At 28.8% G+C, this 24,775-nt stretch overlaps 2 protein-coding genes across 3 annotated transcripts; one reads left to right on the top strand and one right to left on the bottom strand.

Moving 5' to 3' along the window:
• Positions 1 to 10,480: 10,480 nt before the first annotated feature.
• LOC113374589 (inhibitor of growth protein 1) lies at positions 10,481 to 12,534 on the bottom strand. 2 transcript variants are annotated; one of them, XM_026614569.1, is made up of 4 exons: positions 12,274 to 12,534; positions 11,963 to 12,187; positions 11,600 to 11,893; positions 10,481 to 10,857 (listed from the first exon to the last, which is right to left on the bottom strand). In XM_026614569.1, the coding sequence occupies exons 1-4, from the start codon at positions 12,416 to 12,418 to the stop codon at positions 10,514 to 10,516; spliced, it is 1,008 nt and encodes a 335-aa protein (XP_026470354.1). In that variant the 5' UTR covers positions 12,419 to 12,534; the 3' UTR covers positions 10,481 to 10,513. The 2 variants fall into 2 exon arrangements, with proteins under 2 accessions (XP_026470354.1, XP_026470355.1); XM_026614570.1 differs by having other exon boundaries at positions 10,481 to 10,854.
• A 2,987-nt stretch (positions 12,535 to 15,521) lies between these two features.
• LOC113374588 (pre-mRNA-processing factor 39) lies at positions 15,522 to 24,571 on the top strand. The gene is made up of 15 exons (XM_026614568.1): positions 15,522 to 15,666; positions 15,934 to 16,058; positions 16,426 to 16,938; positions 18,200 to 18,340; positions 19,189 to 19,362; positions 19,644 to 19,751; positions 20,143 to 20,268; positions 21,134 to 21,408; positions 21,470 to 21,617; positions 21,764 to 21,874; positions 21,936 to 22,100; positions 22,584 to 22,787; positions 22,864 to 23,007; positions 23,821 to 24,128; positions 24,213 to 24,571. The coding sequence occupies exons 1-15, from the start codon at positions 15,618 to 15,620 to the stop codon at positions 24,490 to 24,492; spliced, it is 2,871 nt and encodes a 956-aa protein (XP_026470353.1). The 5' UTR covers positions 15,522 to 15,617; the 3' UTR covers positions 24,493 to 24,571.
• Positions 24,572 to 24,775: the final 204 nt, after the last annotated feature.

Genomic DNA, 24,775 nt, shown 5'->3' with positions numbered 1-24,775 from the left:
TTTTTCCACGTTTTCGGGCGCATAGATTAACCGATTTGAATGGTTTAAAAAACATTCGATTCCTATTGATAGCAAAAGAGATCGGAGCATCCGATTCGAATAATCCAATAAGCATTCATTTTGTAGTGAAGGGATGAAGTAGTGATTAGTTTTTGGCAAAGACAGGTGCAGCCGTTTTGGAAATACGGAGCAAAATGTACAAAAAATTGCAGTTTTTGTCAGAACTAAGCATCCGATTTGATTGATTCTGCTTGTTTTGACGAAACGATTGCTTTTGCGGAATAATTTATTTTATTTTTTTCATTTCTTTTTTGAATATTGAAAATTATTTGAATTTCTATTTTAATTCTGGCCAAAGTTCTAAGGCTCACTTATATACTTTAAATAAAAAAATTAACTTTGTAATTCAGTTTAAATAATTTTTATAAATACTTCATTTTAAATTCGATTGATTAAATTTTGTTTATTTACTCTTCTGTAAACATATATAATATATAGTATCTATAATAATCTATTCGAAAACATTTAATACTCCTCGAATATTTCATTACGGTACGGGAAGTTGCAGCAATTTGCTTGTCTGAGGGCACGATGCCATACACCCCACTAGTTTGTTATTCTTAAACTGTTACATATTATTTACTTAGTTTTAATTATTAAAGTTATATTCTACTAAATGCATGCTATTATGTACAGTGGTACTTCGACATACGAGTTTAATTCAACACACAAATAGCTCGTATCTCCAAGCACTGTGGTTTCAGATGAGTTTTTTCGAATACTAAAAATGAATTTACTATTTATTAATTTAATAATTATTTGTTCCTTATAAATTATTGTAAGGCCCTTAGAAGGAGTTACACCCTTTATCAACTCCTTCTGTATAAACACAGTGCTTATTATATTTCGACATTTTATATTTAGATATTTATATTACGGATACAGGATTAAATTTAGTAATTACAGAAAATAAATTATCTTAATTAAATTAATTACAGTAAAATTCAACTCTAAAACAATATTAAGCCTAAAATTAGTATTATCAAATATAACAATTTGAAGGAAAAAAATAGTATTGAGATAGTTTATTTAAGGCTTGTAGATCTTGAGATCCTTCCGATGATAAAAAAAATCCTTTAAATATCCGTTACGCAATTCGAAGTCCCATACCTGGAAAATAATAATTAAGGTCAGTATCATGAAAAAGGATATAATATAAAAATAAATGTAATGATAAAATACTTAAAAATTAGAAAAAGTATTAAAAAAGTCAAAAGTAATTGTAACTATTGGAAAAAAGTATCAGATATTATCAGTAGGCATTTCATTCTCAAAATATTGTTTGATTTCGAAATTGGCAAATTCAGAAGTATCGTAGAAACTTTGGGCTTTTAAAAGTTTAACGATGGTATTGTGAAATTGACGATCACTCAATTTCCAAACATGTGGTGGAAGCGGATTAAAAAGCTGTACTCTTCCGTATATGGTATTGAAAGATGTTTCAAGTTTAAAAGTTGGTCCTTTTATAGTCAAATTTCTTGTTTTATAATAAAAATTTGACATGGAGGATAGGTTGAAGTGTTCAGGATTATTCTTTATGAGGGACAACGTAATTAGCAAAAATATACAGGGAACAGTGAGAATGTTAAATTGTCGGGAAAGATTCCTACATGAGGACAAGAAACTGACGAAAAAATGATTCTTAATGCTCTTTTCTGTATTTTGAATATATCCTTTAAGGATGACGAGAATCCCCAGAAATGTATTCCATTTGCAAGATGCAAATAGAAATTAGAATAATAAATTGAAAGAAGGCAATTTAAACTAACTTTTGATTTTAAAATCCTCAACATAAAACAAGTTTTTATTAACTTAGGTACAAGTATGGAATGAATATGATTGTCCCAGTTCAAGTTTTTTGAGACTGAGGAAAATTGAACATGAATGCTATTGATAGTTAAAGAATTGATCTCATGACTTATTCTATTAACTGTTCGAAAAGACATAATTTGGGTTTTGTCATTAATAACAAAAAGATTATTAGTATTGAACCAATTCGAAATTGAATTCATTGCTAGATTTAATTTAGTATTTACTAAAGAAACTAAAGAATTGCTTTTTGCAATCACACTCGTGTCGTTGGCAAAAAGAATAAATTTACAGAGATCTGTACAATTTGGCAGATCGTTTATGTAGATGAGAAATAATAATGGTGTGAGAATTGAGCCTGGGGGACACCAAGCTTAATATTTTGTTTGTCGGAAATGATATGAATGATAATGTCTATGATGTAAGTTCGTACATCCTCGCCATCCTCATACTTTTCTTTGATTCAAGAGAAAGGGCCATTAAAGTGGCGGGCATAGCTCATAGGTAGCACGTCCGTCTCACATGCCGGAGATCGTTGGTTCGATTCCTGGCGCTTCCTGATAAAATAATGAATTGTAATAACGAATTTGTTTGTTTGATAATATATAATTGTAATTGAATAAATTAGTATATAAAGTATGTAAATATCGAAGATGTATGAAAAAAACAAACAATATCAAGCAGAAATTTCGACTTAATTAGAAGAAGATTGCAATAGCATTAGTAGAAAAGTAAAGAAGATGGATTCAGAAGTAAGAAGAGTTAGTAAAATTAATGAAGTAATGTTAATAATGTAATGTCTTGAGTTAGAATTTGAAATTTTGAGTTAAAATTAATTAGAATTTGTATTGTTAACCTAAAATTGCATAGAAAGTTGGGAAAATGAATTAAAAGAGAATGCGCGTAAAGTTCATACATAAAGTTCATATCTTCGAAATTATGGTTATAAAACTAAATAATGCTAACTATTAATTATAGTTAAAATTTCATATGTTAAAATAATCCTGTTACTATACAATTAATAATTATATATGATTAAAATGACTGAAACTATAAACTAATTTACCATAAAAAAACAACCAAAATATTTGCATGGTAGTTGCAATTGACGCAATTTTTCATATTTTATTTTTGCCATTAACATTTTTCGAGAGAACTCTTACTCGCTCAAAACTCGTATCTAGAATTTTGCTCGTATGTCAAAGCATATATTTATATTATTTAAATAGAAATGTTGCTCTACCTAAAGTTCATGCAATAAACAGTTGGTTTTCACAGTGTTAGAAGAGATATATATAATTTCAGGATGGATTACCTGATATATAAATTCACAGAAAATAACCGAATAGGTCAGGCTATGGACTTGGATCTATATCGATGGTTTTGCTCTTGGAGCACGCGCATGCCTAGCGCGTGAGACAAATAATCCTGCATATAATTTTGCGCCGCAATTGAAACCAAGCAAAAGAGCAGATGCTGATATGTTGATCGAATTTTATATTACTTTGCTTAAATTATTGGCCTCGCATTTCTGTAACGAAATAATTCATAATGTACACTAATTCTTTTTGATTGCGCAAAGTATTTTAGGTATTTTTCAAATATTTTTTGCACTCTGTTTAATTTGTTACTCAATAATTCCATATAACTTGTGCAAACTATAAAATTATATTCTAGAATAGGCCTAACGACGGCGGATTGTGAAAATCTCGACCACACCATTTTTAATTAGAAAATTAGATTTTTATCAATTTTTTGCAAATACTGGATTTTTTTTTTAAATTTGTTGAATCTAACCTAAAATTAATAATATATCTTATAAAACAAATAAATAAGATATACTTAAAAATTATATTAAGGTCCAGTGGCGTCACCCATCAAAAATTTGCTTCCGACGCCACTGTTAAGGTCTCTTACACTAAACAGCAGTGTTGATAACCAAAAAAAAACTACCGACGTGATGACCGTGGTAGTGAAAGAAATAAAATGGTTATACATCTTTATCCGTCTACTTTTAAATATTGATGTGGAAAAAATCTTAGTTTTACTCGTTTTTGAGATATTGATGGTGGACCTTTTTACATGCCTACCTTGAAGCCCCGCTCTACCCTTTATATATATAAACAGTGAGATTTTTTCAGATGGTGAAATATATACAGTGAAATATTTTGGGCATCTATCCAATCATTAAAAGAATTTAATAAATAAAAACGTCTTTATTATAATAGCATACGTTTCAAGGCTAGATTTGACTCATCTTCAATGCATACAAATAATCAAATTAAAACACAAAAATGAGAGCACTTAAAATATCTAAATGGATTTCAACAATTTCTAAAACTTTTGATATATATTAAGAATCCACATAAATCCAGTGACACTTTGAGTGGCGCGATATCTGGTGGCATAAAAATTACGAAAAAGCTGTTCATAAAAGAAAATGAAATTTACAAGAAAATCTATTGTCAACATAATTACTAAAAGTGTTCACGTTGTCAGAAAACAAATTCCAAAATCAAAAGATTATTGAATAAAAGATAGATAGAAACTGTTAAACCTATAGATGAAACTACAACTACAACATTTTTTTGATATAAAAATATCAGTTTATTGGCAACAAATTAGCGACATAGCTTAATAGTGGGAATGTTTTATAAAACTAGTCGTTAGTGATATTTTTCCTAAAGGAAAGTCTAACTTTCCGACTATATATATATATGTTAATAAACAAAAACAAAAAAAAAAATTATGAGTGATTTACACATATGCCGAGTTGCTGTAGGGACTCATCATGTTATAAACAATTGCAGATCATTTTATTTTGTTCGAATTTTCCAAACATATTAGTTATATTCGACAAATAGTTTAAATTATTGCAGTGTATTTTCCAAAAGCGCGGCTTATTATTCCAAACTTCAATGAATTTTTTAAATTCACCCACTTGCTTGTAGAAGGCATTAGCGACAATTTTTTTTAACAATTAATTTGGAAGGAGAAACGCTCGACCTATTATTGTTTATTTGAATTACAATCTCTTCATATTGCGAGAGCATTTAGTAATTGTTTTGACCTATTATTATATTTTTTTTTGATGGCCACCCAGTATTTGTCCTAGTATTTTTTGACCTGATATTTTTGTATGCAGTAATGCATGAAAGGCATCGAACCCGGGGCTAGTAGAACCATCGAACCCGGGGCTAGTTGTTGCTAGCTCACGTCCGTGTCTGATGGTACCCATCCACTAGGACATTTATGATCGAAGCAATCGAAAAAATGAGCAAGAGGCAGATACAAAATAGAGATTTAAGATGATGTCATTAACAATATTCTCGATTTCACAAGATATCGTCTATTATATGTTTCAAGAAGCATTATAAGAAAATTAACAGCACAAAAGAATCTTTAACACCCGGGTTGAAATTTTTTATGCAGATCCGTAGTAAATGATGAACATTTATAGTTAAACCAGATTTTACCTAGATATATTGCCATTTTTATGACACCATAGTTATAAAATGACACTATACGATACCTTTTTCATAAAATCAGAAATATATTTTTAAAAATTGCTGTAGGCAAAATTTTTGTCCATATTTATTTGTATATAATGTATAGAATTTATTTATATATAAATTTTTAAATATAAATAAAGAGTAAAGTATTTGAAACAAGAACTCAAATGCAAAATATAAAATATAATATATCTATTGACAATAAATTTTGTGCATAATAAATACATATTATAATTAAAATATTTTTTCACGTTCATTATTGTTAGTTTGATATATTATCAAATAATATGCTAACTTCATTGGTAAACATTAATATTCACTAAATGGGAAAGGTACATTCTTTATTAATAATATTATTTTAGAAAATGCCTGTCAATAGTGTATGGGTATTTCTTTTTGAAAGAGGTAACATTGCGTTTAATGCATTAATCTTTTTTTGTTATGATAACCATTGTCCTGAATGACAACAGGAATAATCATACCGAAAATTCACGAATGAATTTAATCTGGTTTTTCCAAACCCAAAAATTCTATAAATTAAGCGTTAACACCTTAGTTTGCAAAATAAAAATCTATCGAATTCAATGGTATAAGAATAATATATATTTTTTTATTTCAAATAATTATCAACAATAAGAACATAAAAATCAAATATCTTTAATATATATATATATATTGAATCCTCGAAATGTAAGAACGGCAGGGTGATGTTCATTTAATGATTATTTGATAATGAGAAATATTTTACATACTACAAAATCTTTATTATTATATACATAATATTTCGAGCTGTTTATTCGCTACAAAATTCATTCCGAATTCATATGTTGCAAATGTACAACATTAATGTTAAATGAAAAGACTTTAATATAATTTGTATATATAAAATCAATGTTTAAATAAAATTATAATAAACTCGAATTTGCAACAAAAGTCGATTTAATCTCATTTCACGTTCGAAATATACAAACTTTTTTCTCTAATGTTCAAGAAAAATAAATGAAATCTTGTTCGATTGCCTTGGACACCGAAAAATTTTACAACTCAACATTTATTGGTCATTTTGTCATAGATTGCTCGGTAGTCTGGTTGTCTAGTGGATGGGAACCTTAAGAATTCAATCCCTAATATGAACATTGACTAATATGATCTTTGATGTTACGTTTTCGAAAGGTCTATCGGGTCCATTGTAGGTATATAAAAATAAATTATGAAAAGATTAAAACAAACGCGAATGATCAAAGAGTGTGAAAATAACTCATGAAGTCGGATTTAATTAATTTTACCAAGACAAATCTTCAAAAAGTTCAACTTCGACGAAATTATTTTATCTACATGTCCGAATATTTATCAATTAAATATATAAAAATATTCAAGTCTAATTTTCAGTGTAATATTCGCAGCCTAATGTCAAGCAGTAGCGACTCCGGTTTTCACTTACTTACACTGTTAGAAATATAGATAGCAATATGCTATTGTATGCTGCATCAAAAATTAGTATTACAGAAATTGTAATAATAAAATTAATCACAGAGAGATGGACCAACTGTTTGGGTTGCCATCTATATAAAACTGTAGTAGTTTGTGAGTAATTCATCGCAGCAGCTCATAGTACCATGATAGTACCTTTAAGTTCTTATCGCTGATCAAGCAAAATAAAATAGTTTAATATCGGCTAAAAAGATTTTTAAGGGTCATTCAAAATTGCTGTGTTTGGGTAGGTATGGCAAGGTTTGAATGACTCTTAAAAATCTTTTTAACCGACACGTGGTTTTAAATGTGCTTCGGACGTATGATACACAAGTCGTTGCAGAAATTACTTCTTTTCACATTTTTGTCAAATAAAATTATCATCATTCTTTTTACATTATATAAAAAAAGAATAAAAATTCATTGTGTAGGCAAGTTTGTTGTATAAATGTTAGTGCTAATTTTTTGTGCTGTGTACACATCTTTAGATGTAAGCTACCAAAGTTAATGTAAGTCTCCTTTTATTTTGTATATGCTTTCTGTATACATATATAAATATGTGTTTGTCTACATATGTACATGTATGCATGTGCATATATATATATATATATATATATATATATATATATCTTATATATAAAATTCTTCTGTAACAATGTAAGTTTCATAATTCCTCCTAAACTATAATTCGGATTTTAATGAATCTTCCTGAAGTTTGTTCGGGAAATTTTCTAGAATGTTTTGATTCATAGAAATATAGTTAGATTTTAGAAATAAATGGAAAAAATTACAAAAAACCGCTTATCATTGTTTGCCCTTGAAAATATTTGAAGCTTAGTTTGACATTAAAAACAATTGAAGACTGTCATTTGCCAAACATTTCTGTTCACTTATAGGCTAAGGCAATATTAAAATATAATAAATTCATGATTATGATTAAGGAAAATGTAATGTCTACATTATTAATGCCGAAAAGCAGCTGAGATGTGCCAAAAATTAAATTAATATAAGATGCAAATAATATAACATTCATGTGATAAGTGATGCAGCCTGCGCATGCGTCTGACGCGCACGGCGATTCGTGTTCTCAACGTACGCGTAATCATTCTGTTTGCGCACTTTGCGAACAGATTCGTCGTACGAATTCGTGCAAAGGAGACGAGCCATAAGTGATTGCGCTCAAACATATTCAATTTGCAGTCGTTTTGCCTTACTATACTAAGTCACAATACAAAAAAAAATATTTAGAAGTTTCATTGTGTCAAAAATTCATATTATTGTCATTGGGTACGGAATATTTACTCAATGGAGCGATTTCGGTCTGAACTTTTTTTACTGTTTTCCATTTCGTTTGGAATTTTGGAACTAGGTTCATCTTACTCTTCAGAAGTGAAAACAATTTAGACTCCTTTACCACTTCTCGGGTGGATGACATTTCTTTTCAGTGGTGTAATTTTACTTTTTTCAAAATAACGTTGGGTATCGATAAAAGAACTAATTATAAGAGAAAAATGTTTAATAATGTTTTTCAAAAAAGCAAATACTTTTCAAGTTACTGGCTACTGAAAATTTGTTTCTTTTTTGCGTTTTTCATCATTTTTTGCCAATATCTTCAAAAATATACATTTTAACGAAAATCATGTAATGAACAGAATTATATCAATTAAAATCTTAATAAATCGCTATTTTATAGTGTTTTAGGAACATTATTAGGCTAGATATGAAAATGGGTTTTTATAGTGCTCAAAATAAGCTTTAAAATGAGTACTTCCGCGTGTAAAATGAGTAACTATCATGCAAATAAAAGACGCATATAATGTTTTTTCATTTAAATAAAATAGTTTTTCAGTGTCATTTCCACCAAATTTAAAAATAATCGTATTCTATCTAGAATTAACTTGGTTTAAGAGATCTTGATGGATTCTGGAAAATACCACAATTTTAGTACAAACGATTTTCAAAAAACTCATGATTTCATTAAAAAAACATCCAATTTCTCATTATAATATCTCTGAAAGAATACGTATAAAAGTATATATATATATATATATATATATATATATATATATATATATATATATATGAAAATTCGAGGTATTTTTCTGACTAATTATTGTTGTTTATTATTTTTCCATTATACAAATATTGATAGAGGTATTAATTAAGGAATGCGCGGCTGTCCAACCAGAGATCTTTCGAGCCCTTTAACCCTTCGCCGTTTCACAATAAGAGAAGTTACGGTAAAATTTATGATAAAGAAAGTTGTAGCTCATTTAATCACCTTTAAAATAGTGTATTACAAGTTCTGATAAAATCAGAATTAGAAGAGTAATAATCTAATTAATGTGGTGGATGGTGACGGAGTGCAAATTGTTTTCACTTCTGAACTTAAGATAAAGATTAGCCTATTTCCAAAATATCAAGTAAATTGAAGCACAGTAAAAAATTCACAGAGCAATAATTTTGTTGATCGTAAGTTGAATAGAGCACATGTGAACAGGATTTGACCAATTAATTCACTTCAAATATAAACTTAAGCAATAATGTATATTGAATTATTGGAGAAAAAAATGTAATTTAGATATTAAAATTACTAAAAGCCAGTTAAAATATGGTACGAAATTATAAAAATTATAGGCAACATTATTGAAGCAATTATTTTGGGTATAAAAACAAAAGGTGATATTGCACTTTTGCCGCAAATGCTATATATTAATTCTTTCTGAATTTGTTGTACTTTTTAAAAGATTTCAATTTTCAACACGTGTATCTTATGCTATGACCATAAATCACAAAGGCAGACGATCATTTTTAGTGTGATAAATTTGGAAAATCAATGTTTTAGTTGTGAATAAACAAAAAATCATTCATTTATACATCCACATCTACAGGTATGACTAAAAATACTATATAACCAATGCAATAAAATAAATTGAGCTATTGGAAATAAATTTGTTCTATAAATCGCAGTGTATAATTTTTAATATACAATTTAATGAACATTTTTTAATATTTGTTAAATGAATAATTAAAATGTTAACTGTGGGAATTGAGAACAATCATTTTATTTGAAACAGTTCTACATTCAACATCACTCATATATTGGTGTAAATAGTAATTCAAAAAACAGTAATTATTATTTTTAACTAAGCAGTAAATATTATTATAAAATATTGAAAAATTATAGACGTGGGTACAGAACAACGTCTGTCGGGTCAGCTAGTATATATATATATATATATATATTTATATGCTTTTGAATATACATGTGGATGTATGTATGTACTTCTGTGTACATATGCATATATGTTTGAATTTAAAGATTAATTTATAAATATTTGTTTTTTTCTTTTATGTATCACCCTATAAGAACTCATATATATCAACACCAAGAATAACTACTAAATCATACATATACAGCATATATATATATATATATATATATATATATATATAATTTTATTTTATATAATAAAAGTTCATTCATTATTGTATGATGGAAGTTTATTTAGTACTATTGAATGATATTTATACAAAAATAACTATTAATTTGATATTTACAATTTATTAAAACACAATATACAATTTATTATTTTAAAATATGTCACTTGAAACAAGCTTCATATTTCTTAAATAAAATTTAAAAAAATAAAATCTTTATATTATGACTTCTCTTCTCTTTGTTTATTGTACCTCTCAAGTTCTTTGAGAAATTGTGATTTAGGCTTCATAACATTTGGTCGATCACCTCTACATTTTGGACAGTACCATTTACCTTTTGGTTTTGTACTGAGTGCAACACAAGAGAAATGAAACCATTCTATTGGACATAGATCATTGTCACATAAAATCATTTCACCAAATGATATTTGGTCACATAGACAATAGGTTGGTTCGTCAGGATCAATGGTGTCTGGTTCTTCTGGAGGTGGAGTATTGCTCCTTTCTCTTTGTATCGTTTGTTGAACATTACGTGCTTTCCGCTTTTTCTTTTTGCCACCACCTGCTGAATAAATTTGTTGGCATACACATGTTAAATCCAAATTATATATATACAAATACAAATATATATATATATATATATATATATATATATGTAGTAATCAATAATATTTCCTAGTAGTTGTTTTTATCTACAATGGTCTTTGTCCATTTTACCTATTAGTGTTGCAGGACTTTTCACTAGATTATTTGCATTAGTTATGCATTTTTTTTAGTTTATTCACCTGGTCTGGTATGTATAATCTTACTTCATTTTCTGTATACTTATACATTTGTATCTTTGAACACACGTATGTTTTTTTAGCTGAATGATGAGACACATCTGGTCTTGAAACGTATAGTCCAGAATATTTTTTATTTTGACGCATTAGCTGTTTTTTTATTACATATCATAATGTGTATATTAAGTTAAATACATATATAGTATTAACAAAAATAATGTTTAAATTGAGACTTCCTTATGTACACATATATTTTTTTAGATTACATTACATACATATACTAAATTGCAGCATTAATTACGCAAAAATTCGAATTGCAGGTAAGTATATACTTAAAAAAAATCTGTGTAACCGAGGGATAAACGAGGTTCTACTGTTTATGAAAAACTATGTGATAATGCCCCCTCAATGTTGTGCCCGCATTTTCGCATGCATTGCATTCAAGGTATATATATATATATATATATATATATATATATATATATACACACACACACACACACACACACACACAATAAACATTACCTTTCTTATTTGTAGAAGTATTTGCACATATATTGGTGGAAACTTGTTTGGCAGGCGACTGTTCAACTGAAACGCTGTTCTCACTACTACTGATTTCTTGAGTTTCATTTTTTGTTCTACGAGCACGTTTTGATGCACGTTCACCTGAGTTTTGATGTTGAAGTGAACTTACAGTACAACTAGCTGATGTAGAACAAGTTACATTTGTAAGAAGTGGTAATGTAGGCGTTGCTGGGTTTGGAGTGATAGATACTTCTTTCAGTGGTTCAATGACAGGTTCATCTTTATTGTAATCTGTGAAATAATTATAACAATTTGGTGCAATTATATCTTTGTATATAGAATGAACAAACAAATAATTACCTAAACTTTTATAATTTTGATCTAATAGTCTTGATTTATTATCAATTAGATCCTGCAGTTGTTGTACAATTTGAAGTTTTTCATCACCCAATTCCTGTGCACATATTAAAGATTGCTGTATGCGGTTGATGACTTTGGACTTTCTATTAACAAATACAGCATGATCTGGACTCATATTTATATTATTCAAAGTTTCATAGTTATTTTCCACCTCCCGAATGCAAGCTGTGTAAATTAAAATTAAATTAAATTCATAGTTGTAAATATGCAATTCTACTGAGTTAATAATGCGATAACACTTAGGTAATTACCTCTATAACTAATATCAAGTTCACGAACTCGAGATAAATATCTCTGTAAATCATCAGGTAGATTTTCAACACAGTCAAGATAATTATCAACGTAAGTTGCAGAATATACTGCTTCTTGATTCGTAACGGGATTTATCATGTTCATATATATATAGAATTTTGTTAAATGTATTTGAATTAGCACATTTTAAGTCATTTCCACTCCTTGCAATCATTTAATGCCTAACCGATCCCAAACCACAATCCGATTGACGAGTACGTTTTGTGTATGCCTTCTGTAACTGTCAAGCCACTAAACGCCATCTCCACCGCCATCATAATATCATAGATATGATTTGTCATTCCCGTCGATGTTCCACTACAAGGTATTTTTCGATACTGCTACTAAGATCAGAACCGGGCCACGACTTGGTCGGTCCATAGATAATAGAGTTTTGATCTCATAGATAAGAGAGCTTGGCCACTTGGTATCATCTTTATCATTATCTTAAATATTATATATTCTTAAATTGATTCTTTCAATTCTAAATCGTTGTCACTTTGAGTTGGCTGTTCTTTTAAATTTTAGTTAACAAATTTTATCATATTGGGTTGGATGAATTTATTCACGTTCCAAATTGAGGAAATAAAGAGAAAACTATCACTTAGTTTTTCCAGCAAGAATTACAAGTAGGTAGACACTTCATATTGATTTTCTTTTTTATTCATATTGAAATAATAAGAGAAAATTATACTCATCTCATAGATAAAAGAGTATCTGATGATACTCTTCTTTTATCTATGTGATTAGAAATTTTACAAAGAACTGAATGCACTATTCTTCATTTTTAATTAGTAATCAAGTACACACACACTCTAGAGAATAATAGAATACAATATATTTATGATACACACGCATTTGTTATAAATATATAAAATATATTTATACCTTTTATTTTATGTACTTGTTTTGTTTTGATACGCTACATCAGGGCCTTTTCACTTAGAACAAAATCCTCGTTCAGAAGGAATACTTAGGGGTCCATTTGTAGTCGCAGATTTGGCGCTAGTGAGCCGATGAAAAAGTATTTTCAAATATTTTATGTTGGTTACTAAGAAACGTCAGTGTCACTTTTGTTTAAGTTTACAAAATGGCGATTCTTGTTCGTTTGTGTTTGTATATTTGTTAATAAGGATTTCATCAGGAATTGCTCTCAAAGGCATAGCCCTTTGGCAATATGAATAGAACAGCTTCAAACTCATATGGAGGACATAATTACTACATTACTACGTAGTACATTGACATATTAGTCTAATCATAATACACTTTAAGGAAAGAGGTCAGTTCTAGGAAATCTACTATAAATGTCTTGCTTCTACAAGAAAGACATAATAGACAAATAAAAAGCTGTTCCAGCTGTTTAAAATTGGACTACCACTTCACACGGATCTGAATGTACTTGGGAGAAAATGAATTGCTTAAGAATGTCAAATTTTGCACGGGATGATTATTAGTTAATGAGAGTTAAGAAGTTAAGACTGACAGACGATGTAATGAACTAACACTATATGCATTATTCACTAAATTGCAATAAATATATATATTAATAAGTAGAAAAAAGTGTAGAAGTTATTCCAGTAGATTAGATGTGATATCATAATGTGATATATATAAACCGGTGTATTGCAGTGTATTTATTGATTTATATTTCGATTTGATTGTAATTTATTATAATATAATATTATCTAGTATATTTTTGTTATTATTGTATTATTACAAAACATAATAGGATTGTAATAACAAATTTAGTTTCAAATACCCGTGCACTAAAAATCATTAATTTTGATTTCAAATTTTGCGCCATTAATTTGAATGCCAAAAGCAGCGCCATCATGTCGAGCGGAGGACCCTTTAAGTATTCCTTCTGAACGTAAAAATCGGGCGAGAGAAGCGTCTATATGAACACGGGGTATTCTAATATTGTCTAGGCGCTACATTGCCGTCAATGTAGCTGTTTGGTACAATACATTGCATTAATTTTAGAATCCATTGATCCGTTGATTTTTTTTTAGTTGAATTATTAAATAATTATTACTTTGATATATTGTGACCTTATTACCTTATTTAAAGGGTCATTACGACAGAGCAAAAATACAAAATATTGTCTACGACATATGTTTTATTTTTTATTGCTTTCGCATATAAATTATTATGAAATTATTAGTATAAGCAACTATAAATAAATGATAGAGGTAGTATGGTGAACAGGGATATTAGAACTAGAAGAATACTGACGTCAATATCAATATATTAATATATTGTCTAGGTCAATATTGCAATTATTTTCATTATATAAAAATATTACGTAATAAGTAATATCATATGATGACGTGATCAGTTTTACAATTATAAAATAATAATAAACTTGCTTACAATACAATATTGCTTTAACATGAAATCCGCAAAACAAAAATATGTAAATTATTCATAATTTTGAGAGACATATTTTTTTTTGTTATTCTAATTATATTTTTAACATTCTGGTTATGATATAATAGTAATAAGTATAATGAGCATAAAGCTTTCCAAAGTAACCCACAATCATCCCACGATACTTTGATTGAATTATTTTCAAAAAGATCTGAGAGCGCGCATTTGTTATTGAAATATAAGCCATGAAAATATGAGCATATATACCATAAATAATTATAGCTATGTACAAGTTAAAACATTATGAGATGAGAATATAATATAACTATATTATATTCCCATATTGTCTAGGATACAAGAGCTTTTGTTTCACAAATTGATCGTTCACAATCGATTTATTATTATTGAATATTTTGAGACAAATGCCAAGTTGGTAACATTTATTTCTATTAAAAAATTAAAAATAAAATTATTCTTATCTTTTTTGTCCTTTTACGAGTTTAACCTAATTTTAAAAAGTTAATTTATTTCCAAATGTAACCTTTCATAAACAGCAAATCGTATATTTATAAGAGAAAATTGAATGAAATAACAATATAAATGAAATTAGTTTTTTTTTGTTGGATATTAAAATATTTATATATATATATATATATATATATATATATGTATAATTATTTTACATAAATTTATTATGTCGATGCGTCGAGAACTTGAATTATACTCTTCTATCTATGCATGCGACTTATGCTTATTTATCTAGGTTGTGGACTGTGATTGCACATCTAACCATAGATAAAAGAAGAGATAATCAAACATACCCAAATTCGCGCCGTAGAGGGAAACACCAATGTTCGGGTTCGGGTAACACTATTTTAGCCTTGTTTGTTAAAGATGTGTTTTGAAATCACAACACAATAAGCAAAAGTTCAATATGGCCGATTGCAATGAAGGTGAAATTTTAGATGCGACCGAAGAAACAGGTAAATAAATCCTGTAAAACGTCATATATAATATGAAAAATTAATTTTACAAATGTCCCGTTTGTATTTTGTTTATCATAAGATCTGTTTCACCGTTTATAAAAATTAAACTTGTTTTTCATGCATGTGAGGGTTAGAAGGTATTCGATTGGTTCATTATTGAGATATGTTTATAATTACGCTACGTTATAGTTGCGCATAAGTTTACAGTGTGGGTTTTAAAACTGTCATCGATCGAAATAAATGTTTATATCATTTGTATTTTAGTTGTTCGTAGAACGCGGTCGGGACGTACGGTAAAATCAGTATCATCACCGGCGCCTAAAACTCGTGGAAGGAAAAAGGTTTCGGTGTCCGAAGAATTAACTGAAGAAGAAGAATGTCAAAAAATGGTTTGTGTTTAACTATTTTTTTTTAAGTATACTTTAACAAAGCTAAGTTTTATGAAAAATAATACAAAATTTACATGATGTATTTTCATAATTTCATTAACTCTGTAATCATACAGTTTTAGCTCAATAAAGCATTCACGTCACTAAAGATTTAAAGTTTACCATATACTTTATTAAATGTTGTAATGTTGATAGATGTGAAAATCAATATTGTTTAATTTATAATATGATGATTAGCTTTTGGCATAGTAACCGTGTTACTTATGTCCTGAATATAATTGGAGAAATGCAAGGGCCATCTGATTTTGTATTTGGTTCAGTATACATTAAATGTTATTATTCATCAATAAAGAAGTCTTTTTTTTAGTTTCCAATTAAGGAAGTGAGTGCTGACAATTCTGAGAATTCAAACGGATTGCAATGTATGGACCAACAGATGAGCGAGTCACAATTTGCGATGGCTGCTAGTGACAGCAATGAACCTTCTGAAGAACTCGAAAGTGCAAGTGAGAGTTTAATTAAACATTCAGAAGATAATTCTCTTACCCAAGAGCATACTTCAGAATCTGAATTGGATGCAGATGAAGAAAATGTTGACAACCAAATAATAGAAATCAGTAGTGGCACAGCACAAGTAGTGGCTAGTGATTTAGTGGAAACTAATGATAATAGTGCTGATACGCAAAACATTGATGATTCTGATTTACCACAAAAGTTGATGTCTGTTGATTCCAGTGAAAGTGCGCTTGAAGATGATGAATCAAAGCAGGAAGTAGCAGATGTAGAACACATAGAAACTGATGTACAGAACTTTATTTCTGAAACAATTACTAGTGCCGTTGAGAGTGAAGTTGACGCTCAGGAGATGTTCAATACGGAAGTAAGTAAATTTATTTTTTACATTTTAAAATTACATTTCTAGAACAAATTGGAACATTTACTGATTAAATATTGTAAGTGATAATTTTGTTATTGAAATTGACGAATATCGTTTGTATATTGTTCATTAGTTTATTAGTTCTTTATATAAACTTAGGGAAGGTAGCTCAAGAGGGAATTTTATGCTCTATATGGTTTTGTGTGTTTAATCACTCCTAATCTGTAATAGTTACTATAGCTAGAACATATTAGCAATAATATGTATTAAAATAATGCACGAGATTTTAATTATAAATTTTATGTATGTTTATATATACATATATTTATATTTAGTGACCAACTCAAAAATCTCCTGTGACGAATGATTTGAATCAGAAAAGAAACTGATATAAATCAACTCGAATCAAGCCTATATTGGGACAAAAAAACATGGATGTATTTATTTAGTAAATGTAATCACAATTATTAGTTTAAGCAATATACTCGACAAAGTAAAGATTGTAATCATAAATTACTGGGTATTGTAGTATTCAGAATGATTTATTTTTCTTTTCAATTTATAATCAGTAAAGGATCGCATCTGAACAGAAAGCTGAAAGGCAATTTCATTGATGTGAATTTGCCATTACTTACATAATCAGGAGTTACATATGATTTACTGAATTTCTTGTGTTTAATTATTGTTTCAAAGAGAATGTTTTATTGAAAGTTTCCCGAAACTTGTTTCATAATTTGAGTTCCTTTTTCTGATAACATTTAAAGTCTAAAACACTTAATTATTTTTAAAATTAGGTATTGAAATTTTACGAACAATTTCGCTCTCAGTGCTTTGTAAACTAAACAAACTTGCCAGAATGACGACGCATTGTATCTGTTATTTATAATATTGTTGTATTGAAATTATTTTTTATATACTTATGAAAATTTGTGTTCATACTATTTTAGCACAGTAAATATTTTGATACGAGTTGATTCAAATCAAATATGGTCAAAGGCCTGATTCGAATGATTTGAAGCACTTGATTCAACTTAGTACATTACAAATATAAATAAAAATTAATTTTAGAGTTTAAGTATAGACACCACATATAAAAATAATATAAGAAACTTTGTTTACACTAATAGAATTTATAAAGTTCAGACCAAACCAGCAAATCTTTTGAGGTAATTTTTTTTATATTATATATTATATTCTTTAAGGTAATAAAAACTTATAAAATTGTATCATTAAGACATAAATTTGATTTTTTTTTTTTATTTAGGAACCAGATCCTGATACTGAGATGGTATCGGAGGATGAACTACCTGCACCTCCAAAAGCAAAAGTTCCAGAAGATGCAGAGGAAGTATCTGATGAAGAATTGCCAGGTCCAAAATTAGCTGAGTTACCTGCTGACACAGAGGTTCACATTTATTTTTTTAAGCTTTTGAAGCTTTTCATGTGTGGTCAAAAGTATTTTGGTATAAAAACTTTGCTTATGGAAAAATATGTTTCTATGCAGTAGTTTTTGGATGAATCCTCTTTAAATATGGTACTAACATTTATTGTTGCATTTATATTTTTGATATGCATTTTAGATGTTGTAACAAATATCATTTGTTAAGAATATCATCATTTACATATTGCCTATGTTTGGTTGAACATATTTTGACGTAACAAGCTTATATTTAAAACTTGCTTTGGTATTATGATAGATACCTTTGAATATTCTCATTTTACCTTTGATATTCCTTATTATAATTTGGTTTGTCATTTAACACCATTTGGCAAACCTTAGTATATCAATTACTCACTAATATTATTGTTAGTACTAATGACTGTTGTGTAAGGTGACCATATTTTTTCATCAAAACTGGGATGGCAACTTGTAGTTATACTAATCCAAAACAGTTGCCAGGGGAGGTATAAGCATACTCATTGTATATATCATTTTAAAATATTATAATTTTAATATCAAGTAATTTTGAAGATTCAATTTTAAATCTTTAATACATACTTTTCAAAAACTGTGACAAACATGTCTTATGGAAAAACCAGGGACACAAGGTGGAAATTCCTGACTGTCTCGGCCAAAGTGGTATGTATGGTCACCTTATGTTTTAGATGGCCAGGTCTTTCTACTCTTAAGCTCAACTGTGTTGGGTCGAGATAGAAATATTGTTTATCTCAGGGATATATACATAAGCACGTTCCATTTTATTTATTTTAATTTTTGATCAACATTAGAAATTTCTCTTTTTCCTGCTGCAGGTTGTTTCTGAAGATGAATTACCAACGGTTAAGGCAGCCAAACGTAAGCATGAAGAATCCGGTTATGATCCTAGTAGTCCAACTGATAGTAAAGAATGTTCTGGGAGTAGTAAAAGACTTGCTCTTGAGAGCACTGTAGAAGCAAAAGAAGAAAAAGATGATAAGAAAACATCGGTGAGATTATTTTTGGCATAAACTTTTGCCTTATTTCTAGCTATTGACCAATCTTAATATAAGTATAATTATATATTATTTACAATTCTAAAAGATATAAATTGATTTGATTTGTCGATTAAAAATGATAAATGATATCATTATGTATTATAAGCCTGTGTTATGTTATCACCTTTCATATAATTTCAAGCCCTTAAACATCTAACATACCTCTTTGTAGTAGTGACACACAATGCATTGCAAGTATTTTAGATCTGCAGAGTATTTTTTCAATATTTAAGGTCAAATCAAGGAAGTTACCTGACTTGGACAAATATTGGAAAGCGGTACGTGATGATCCTGGAGACTTTACTGGGTGGACTTATCTTTTGCAATATGTAGACCAAGAGGTATATATTTAATCTGTTGAATGCATTTCTGTTCAAGCAATTGATATGAGTCAATTCGTTTTTTAATTAATAAATGCAATACCATTTGAATGTGTAATAAGACTTGTGTAATATGACTTGAATGTGTAATTTTTAATAACTGAATGAAGCTGGAAATTCTAGGACAGTTTTATATTATTGGAGTAAACATTTTTGTATCATTTTTTGATTTTTATTTTGTACATTATTTAATAGTTACTTGTATCGGAAACCTGTTAATCAATTGGTAACAAAACTGTTTGTGATATAATTGATATGAGTTAAAACTAATTTGTATAATTTCAAGAGTTGTTTAGGAATCAATGTTATTAGTATGAGTTACATTATTATTTTTGTATATTTCTTTCTGCAGAACGAAATTGAACCTGCTAGAGAAGCTTATGATGCGTTCTTAGCTCATTACCCGTACTGCTATGGATATTGGCGTAAGTACGCTGACTATGAAAAGCGCAAAGGAAACAAAAAGAAATGTGAAGAGGTATGTGAAATATTTTTATATTTTTATTAATAAATCAAATGCATGCAAGCAGTTTTTCTGGTAGTCAGTTTTTAGAATTCATTAAATACAAATAATATGGATTAAACATTTCTTTCCATTTTCTACAGCTATCTAAAAAAAAAATTGTCACCATTTGCAGTGTATTCTACACAGAAAGTGATAACAATGATATATATTTAGTTATGTGAATTATGTTTATATATATATAATGTTTGTGTATATATATACATATATGTATATTATATATATATACATGCTTATATATATATATATATATATATATATATATATATATATATATGCCTATGTATATGTGTACACATTTTATTGAGTATGTTATTTGTTCATATAAAATAATTTATAATGAAGTAAGAATGATAGTCTATAGAAATAAAATACATAATTTTGGAATACGTCAATGAAATGGGATTGTAGGTTTACTCAACATTGTTCAATGTTGGATATAACTGCCTCCCTTGTGATATAAAATTTAACAAGAGCTCTAACTACAAATTTAAAATTGTCCTAAATTACTGACTTCTCACAAATGCTAATAATAAAAAGTCGGAAGCAGAGCAAAATGGCTGGTGCAAAATCAAAGCAGAGGAAGCTGATGCTGTTTTGAACGCGACTATGCACATCCCATTCAGTAAGACCTAACTACAAACAAAATATAAACAAAAATATGATTGGGCTAATATTAGAATACGGGGAACATTATATACTGTATTTTTTTTATTGGCTGGAGTTTTCATTGTCTGTTCTATTATTTGTGGTGAATAATAAATCAGCTATTGTCAACTCCAGTATAATTTATTTGTTCTATAATCAAGTGTCATTATAGGTTTTTGACCGTGGTTTACGTGCAATCCCGCTATCTGTTGATCTATGGCTACACTATCTGACATACCAGAAAGCAACCTATGGAGATGACACCGGTCGCATTAGAGAACAGTTTGAACGAGCTCTCAGCGCATGTGGGTTGGAGTTTCGGTCAGATCGATTATGGGAGGGATATATTAAGTGGGAATTAGAGGAGAAAAACTACCGAAAAGTTATGGAAATATATGATAGGCTGTTAGCCACGCCCACTTTTGGATATATGTCTCATTTTGATAGGTTCTTATATTAAGTTTTTTCATACTTCTCTGGCATTATATTAACTTAGTTCTTGTTACAGCTTCCAAGAATTTGTTACTAATAATCAGCCTCCTCAAATTTTATCTCAAGAAGAATTTTTGTTGCTTCGTGCTGAGTCTAGAACAGATAAAGATATTCCTACTGATTCTAACATTCCACCAGGCGAAGATGAAGCTAATGATAATATGGTATGGAATTATTATTATATATTGTTACTCTGGTTTCCCTTCAGAGCTAATAAATCTTTCGCCTTTTTTTTTATATATTGTGTTACGCTATGATATAGTTGTAATCCATAACATGTAACTGAGTGTTTTTTGATTTTTATATGTAGCGAAATGATGAGGAATGTGCAGCAATTAAGCAGTTGCTAATAGCATCAAGACATAAAATTCATAAAAATACGATTGCAGAAGTAACTGCACGCTGGTCTTTTGAAGAAGGGGTAAGTATATTAGTTTCATAACATTTTGACACTGTACAGTTACAATTCTATTGTTTTCTAGATTAAGAGGCCGTATTTCCATGTTAAGCCACTGGAACGTTGTCAGCTCAATAATTGGAAGGATTACTTAGATTATGAGACCCAACATGGATCCCAAGAGCGAGTGATAGTTCTTTATGAACGATGTTTAATTGCTTGTGCCTTGTATGAGGAGTTCTGGCTACGGGTAATGTTTATAACAATGTTGTTACCAATTGTGTTTATTGTATTTTTTTTTATTCTAGTTTTATATAAAGAACATATTATCAGTAGTGAACAAAGAAGGTTGAGAGTACATGCATTTTTAACTTAAATATACTACAAATTATATTTAATCTTTTCCTTATTTCACTCTTTTGACTTCTATATCATTTACTATTTTCTTTATATGTAAATATTTTTAATAAACTTGAAATTAAAATTTTTGAATTATGGTCACTTTCTTGTACTCGTTTGCTGCTGTAGCAAAGACATAATCCTAGATGGTACAATAATTGATAATAAATTTTGAAACCTATTTGATAACATGAAACGGAAAATTTTTGAATGACATATTTATATAAAGTGTATGTGTATATATATGTAATTTGATTAAAACTTTCGAGTAATACATATAGCTGTGATTGCATTTATCTAAGTTCACATTTTAAAATATTTTAATTGGTTTTAGCTTGTTCGATATTTAGAAACCCAGAATGATGAAAAATTAGTTAATCATATGAGAGATGTATTTGAAAGAGGTTGTACTGTACATCATCCTGATAAGCCAACTTTACACCTTTTATGGGCAGCATTTGAAGAGAATCATAATGCACATAGCAAGGCTGCGGATATTTTAATTCATATTGAAAAAACTTGCCCGAATGTACTGCAGGTTTGTCTTTACTGGTGCAAGTATGAATAATTGTATTATACATACAATTTCAATCAACTTAATTTTTTGTTTTTAGATTGCCTACAGACGTATTAATTTAGAAAGGAGAAGGGGTGACTTAGAGAAATGTGTTCAGCTATTTGAGCACTACATTCAAACTTTAAAAAATAAAACAGCGGTAGCAGGTCTTGTCATAAAATATGCCAGGTTTTGCCACAAGGTATAAATAATATGTGATCTTATTGTTATAATATTTATATATGCACATTTTCACAAGTTATATGCTGGGTCTCAATGTTCAAGATCAGAAAATAAGATTTGATAAAGCTTATTTATCGAATTGTAGTAAAAACAATTCATAATAACCTAACAATAATCAAGTTATTTTAAATGCATATTTAATAAAGCAGTAACATGTTTGCAATGCTTCACTAAATTCATTAATATCTTTCCAGTTTTTGGTAATATATATCTTTGTGTGTGTATGAATATGTATATGTATGCAAAAATGTGGGGGCTTCATTGAGAGGAGCGCCATCACAAGATCTATATAAATAATATATACAGTAGAACCTCGATTAACCGGACTAATTGTTGTCGATAGGCATCCAAATAATCCAATGTATGAAGAATATACTAACCTGCAGCATAAATCATGCACAAATTCGAATTGTAGGTATGTACATGCATATAACTGTGTCGCGGTTGGTAGTCCGGATAATCGCAAATTCGTTTAACTGAGGTTCTACTGTTATATCATAATTTATTATTATAATTTAAAAATAGAATAGTTAATAATTAATAACTACCATAATTAACATTCTTTTTCATATAATTTCAATGACAAACTGTAGAAACAGTTAAAACAGTGAAAAGAATTACATATAATATAGAAGAAGGAAAAAAAATATATATATATATATAGTCTGTGTCTCCATTGGAGCGTGCATTCTGCATTCCAACTTCATATACAATTGAGTTTCTATAATTAATTATCTTTACTAGTAGAATAATTTCTATTTGAATGTTTTAGATTTTAGGGAATATGGACAAAGCCCTTGAAATACTGAAAGCAGGTATTGAGCGTGACCCCTCGAATTCTCGCTTATCATTGCAGCTAATTGATTTTTACATGCAACGTAGTGAATTGAATTTCAAAGAAATTGTGGGAGTGATTGATGCATTTTTGGATAGAGATCCAGAGATTGATCAAAGAGTTCTTTTTGCTCAGAGGAAATTAGAATTTCTTGAGGATTTTGGAACAGCGGAAAGTTTGCAAGAAGCACAACGATCACTACAAACAGCTTTAACAAAACTGAACAAGAAAAAGGATTCAAAAAGGTTATATGGATATTTTTTGTACTCGTTATCTCAAAATAAGGTGTTTTCTATTTATGTATGACATATGAATATTACAATTTCTAGAGATTCAAGTCCTTCCAAAAAGTCGAAAGATGCTGCAGGGTCCGTTCCACCATTACCAGCAACTACTTCATATCAAGGTACAAACAATTCTCAATATGGCAGTCCCTACAATACTAGTCAGAGCAGTATGCAGAGCGGTGCTTATGGATATCCAGCTCATGGTAGTTATAACCAAGGCTATCCCACATCCAGCACTGAATACCCTTATCAATGGGGACAATATTCCCAAGGCCAATATAGTGGTTATGGTGCATGGGGAAGTTATCCTAATTACTACTAATTCATAAATCGCGTCTTAGATTTTTCTTTTTATAGTTTCACAAGTATGTACTAAATATTTAAGTGATGTTTGACTCTGTAACAGCGTTACTTTTGCATTATTTTTTTAATGCAATATACATCTGTAATCAACTTTGCCTTTAATTTTTAATTATCAAAGTGGTGTAAATATTTTTTTAATATCTACATTTTTATTGGTTTTCATTTTCTAGTTTACATTTTAGTTGTAATTTGATTGATGCCTGATATGATAGTGTAAAGACATTTAAATATAGATTTTAAGT

Source organism: Ctenocephalides felis, unplaced genomic scaffold, assembly GCF_003426905.1.
Source record: "Ctenocephalides felis isolate EL2017-DRISC unplaced genomic scaffold, ASM342690v1 CF-g0.4_SCAFFOLD_01886, whole genome shotgun sequence".
NCBI classification, from domain to species: domain Eukaryota; kingdom Metazoa; phylum Arthropoda; class Insecta; order Siphonaptera; family Pulicidae; genus Ctenocephalides; species Ctenocephalides felis.
The sequence above is the reverse complement of the archived record's forward strand: the minus strand, read 5'-3'. Positions and strand labels throughout refer to the sequence as shown.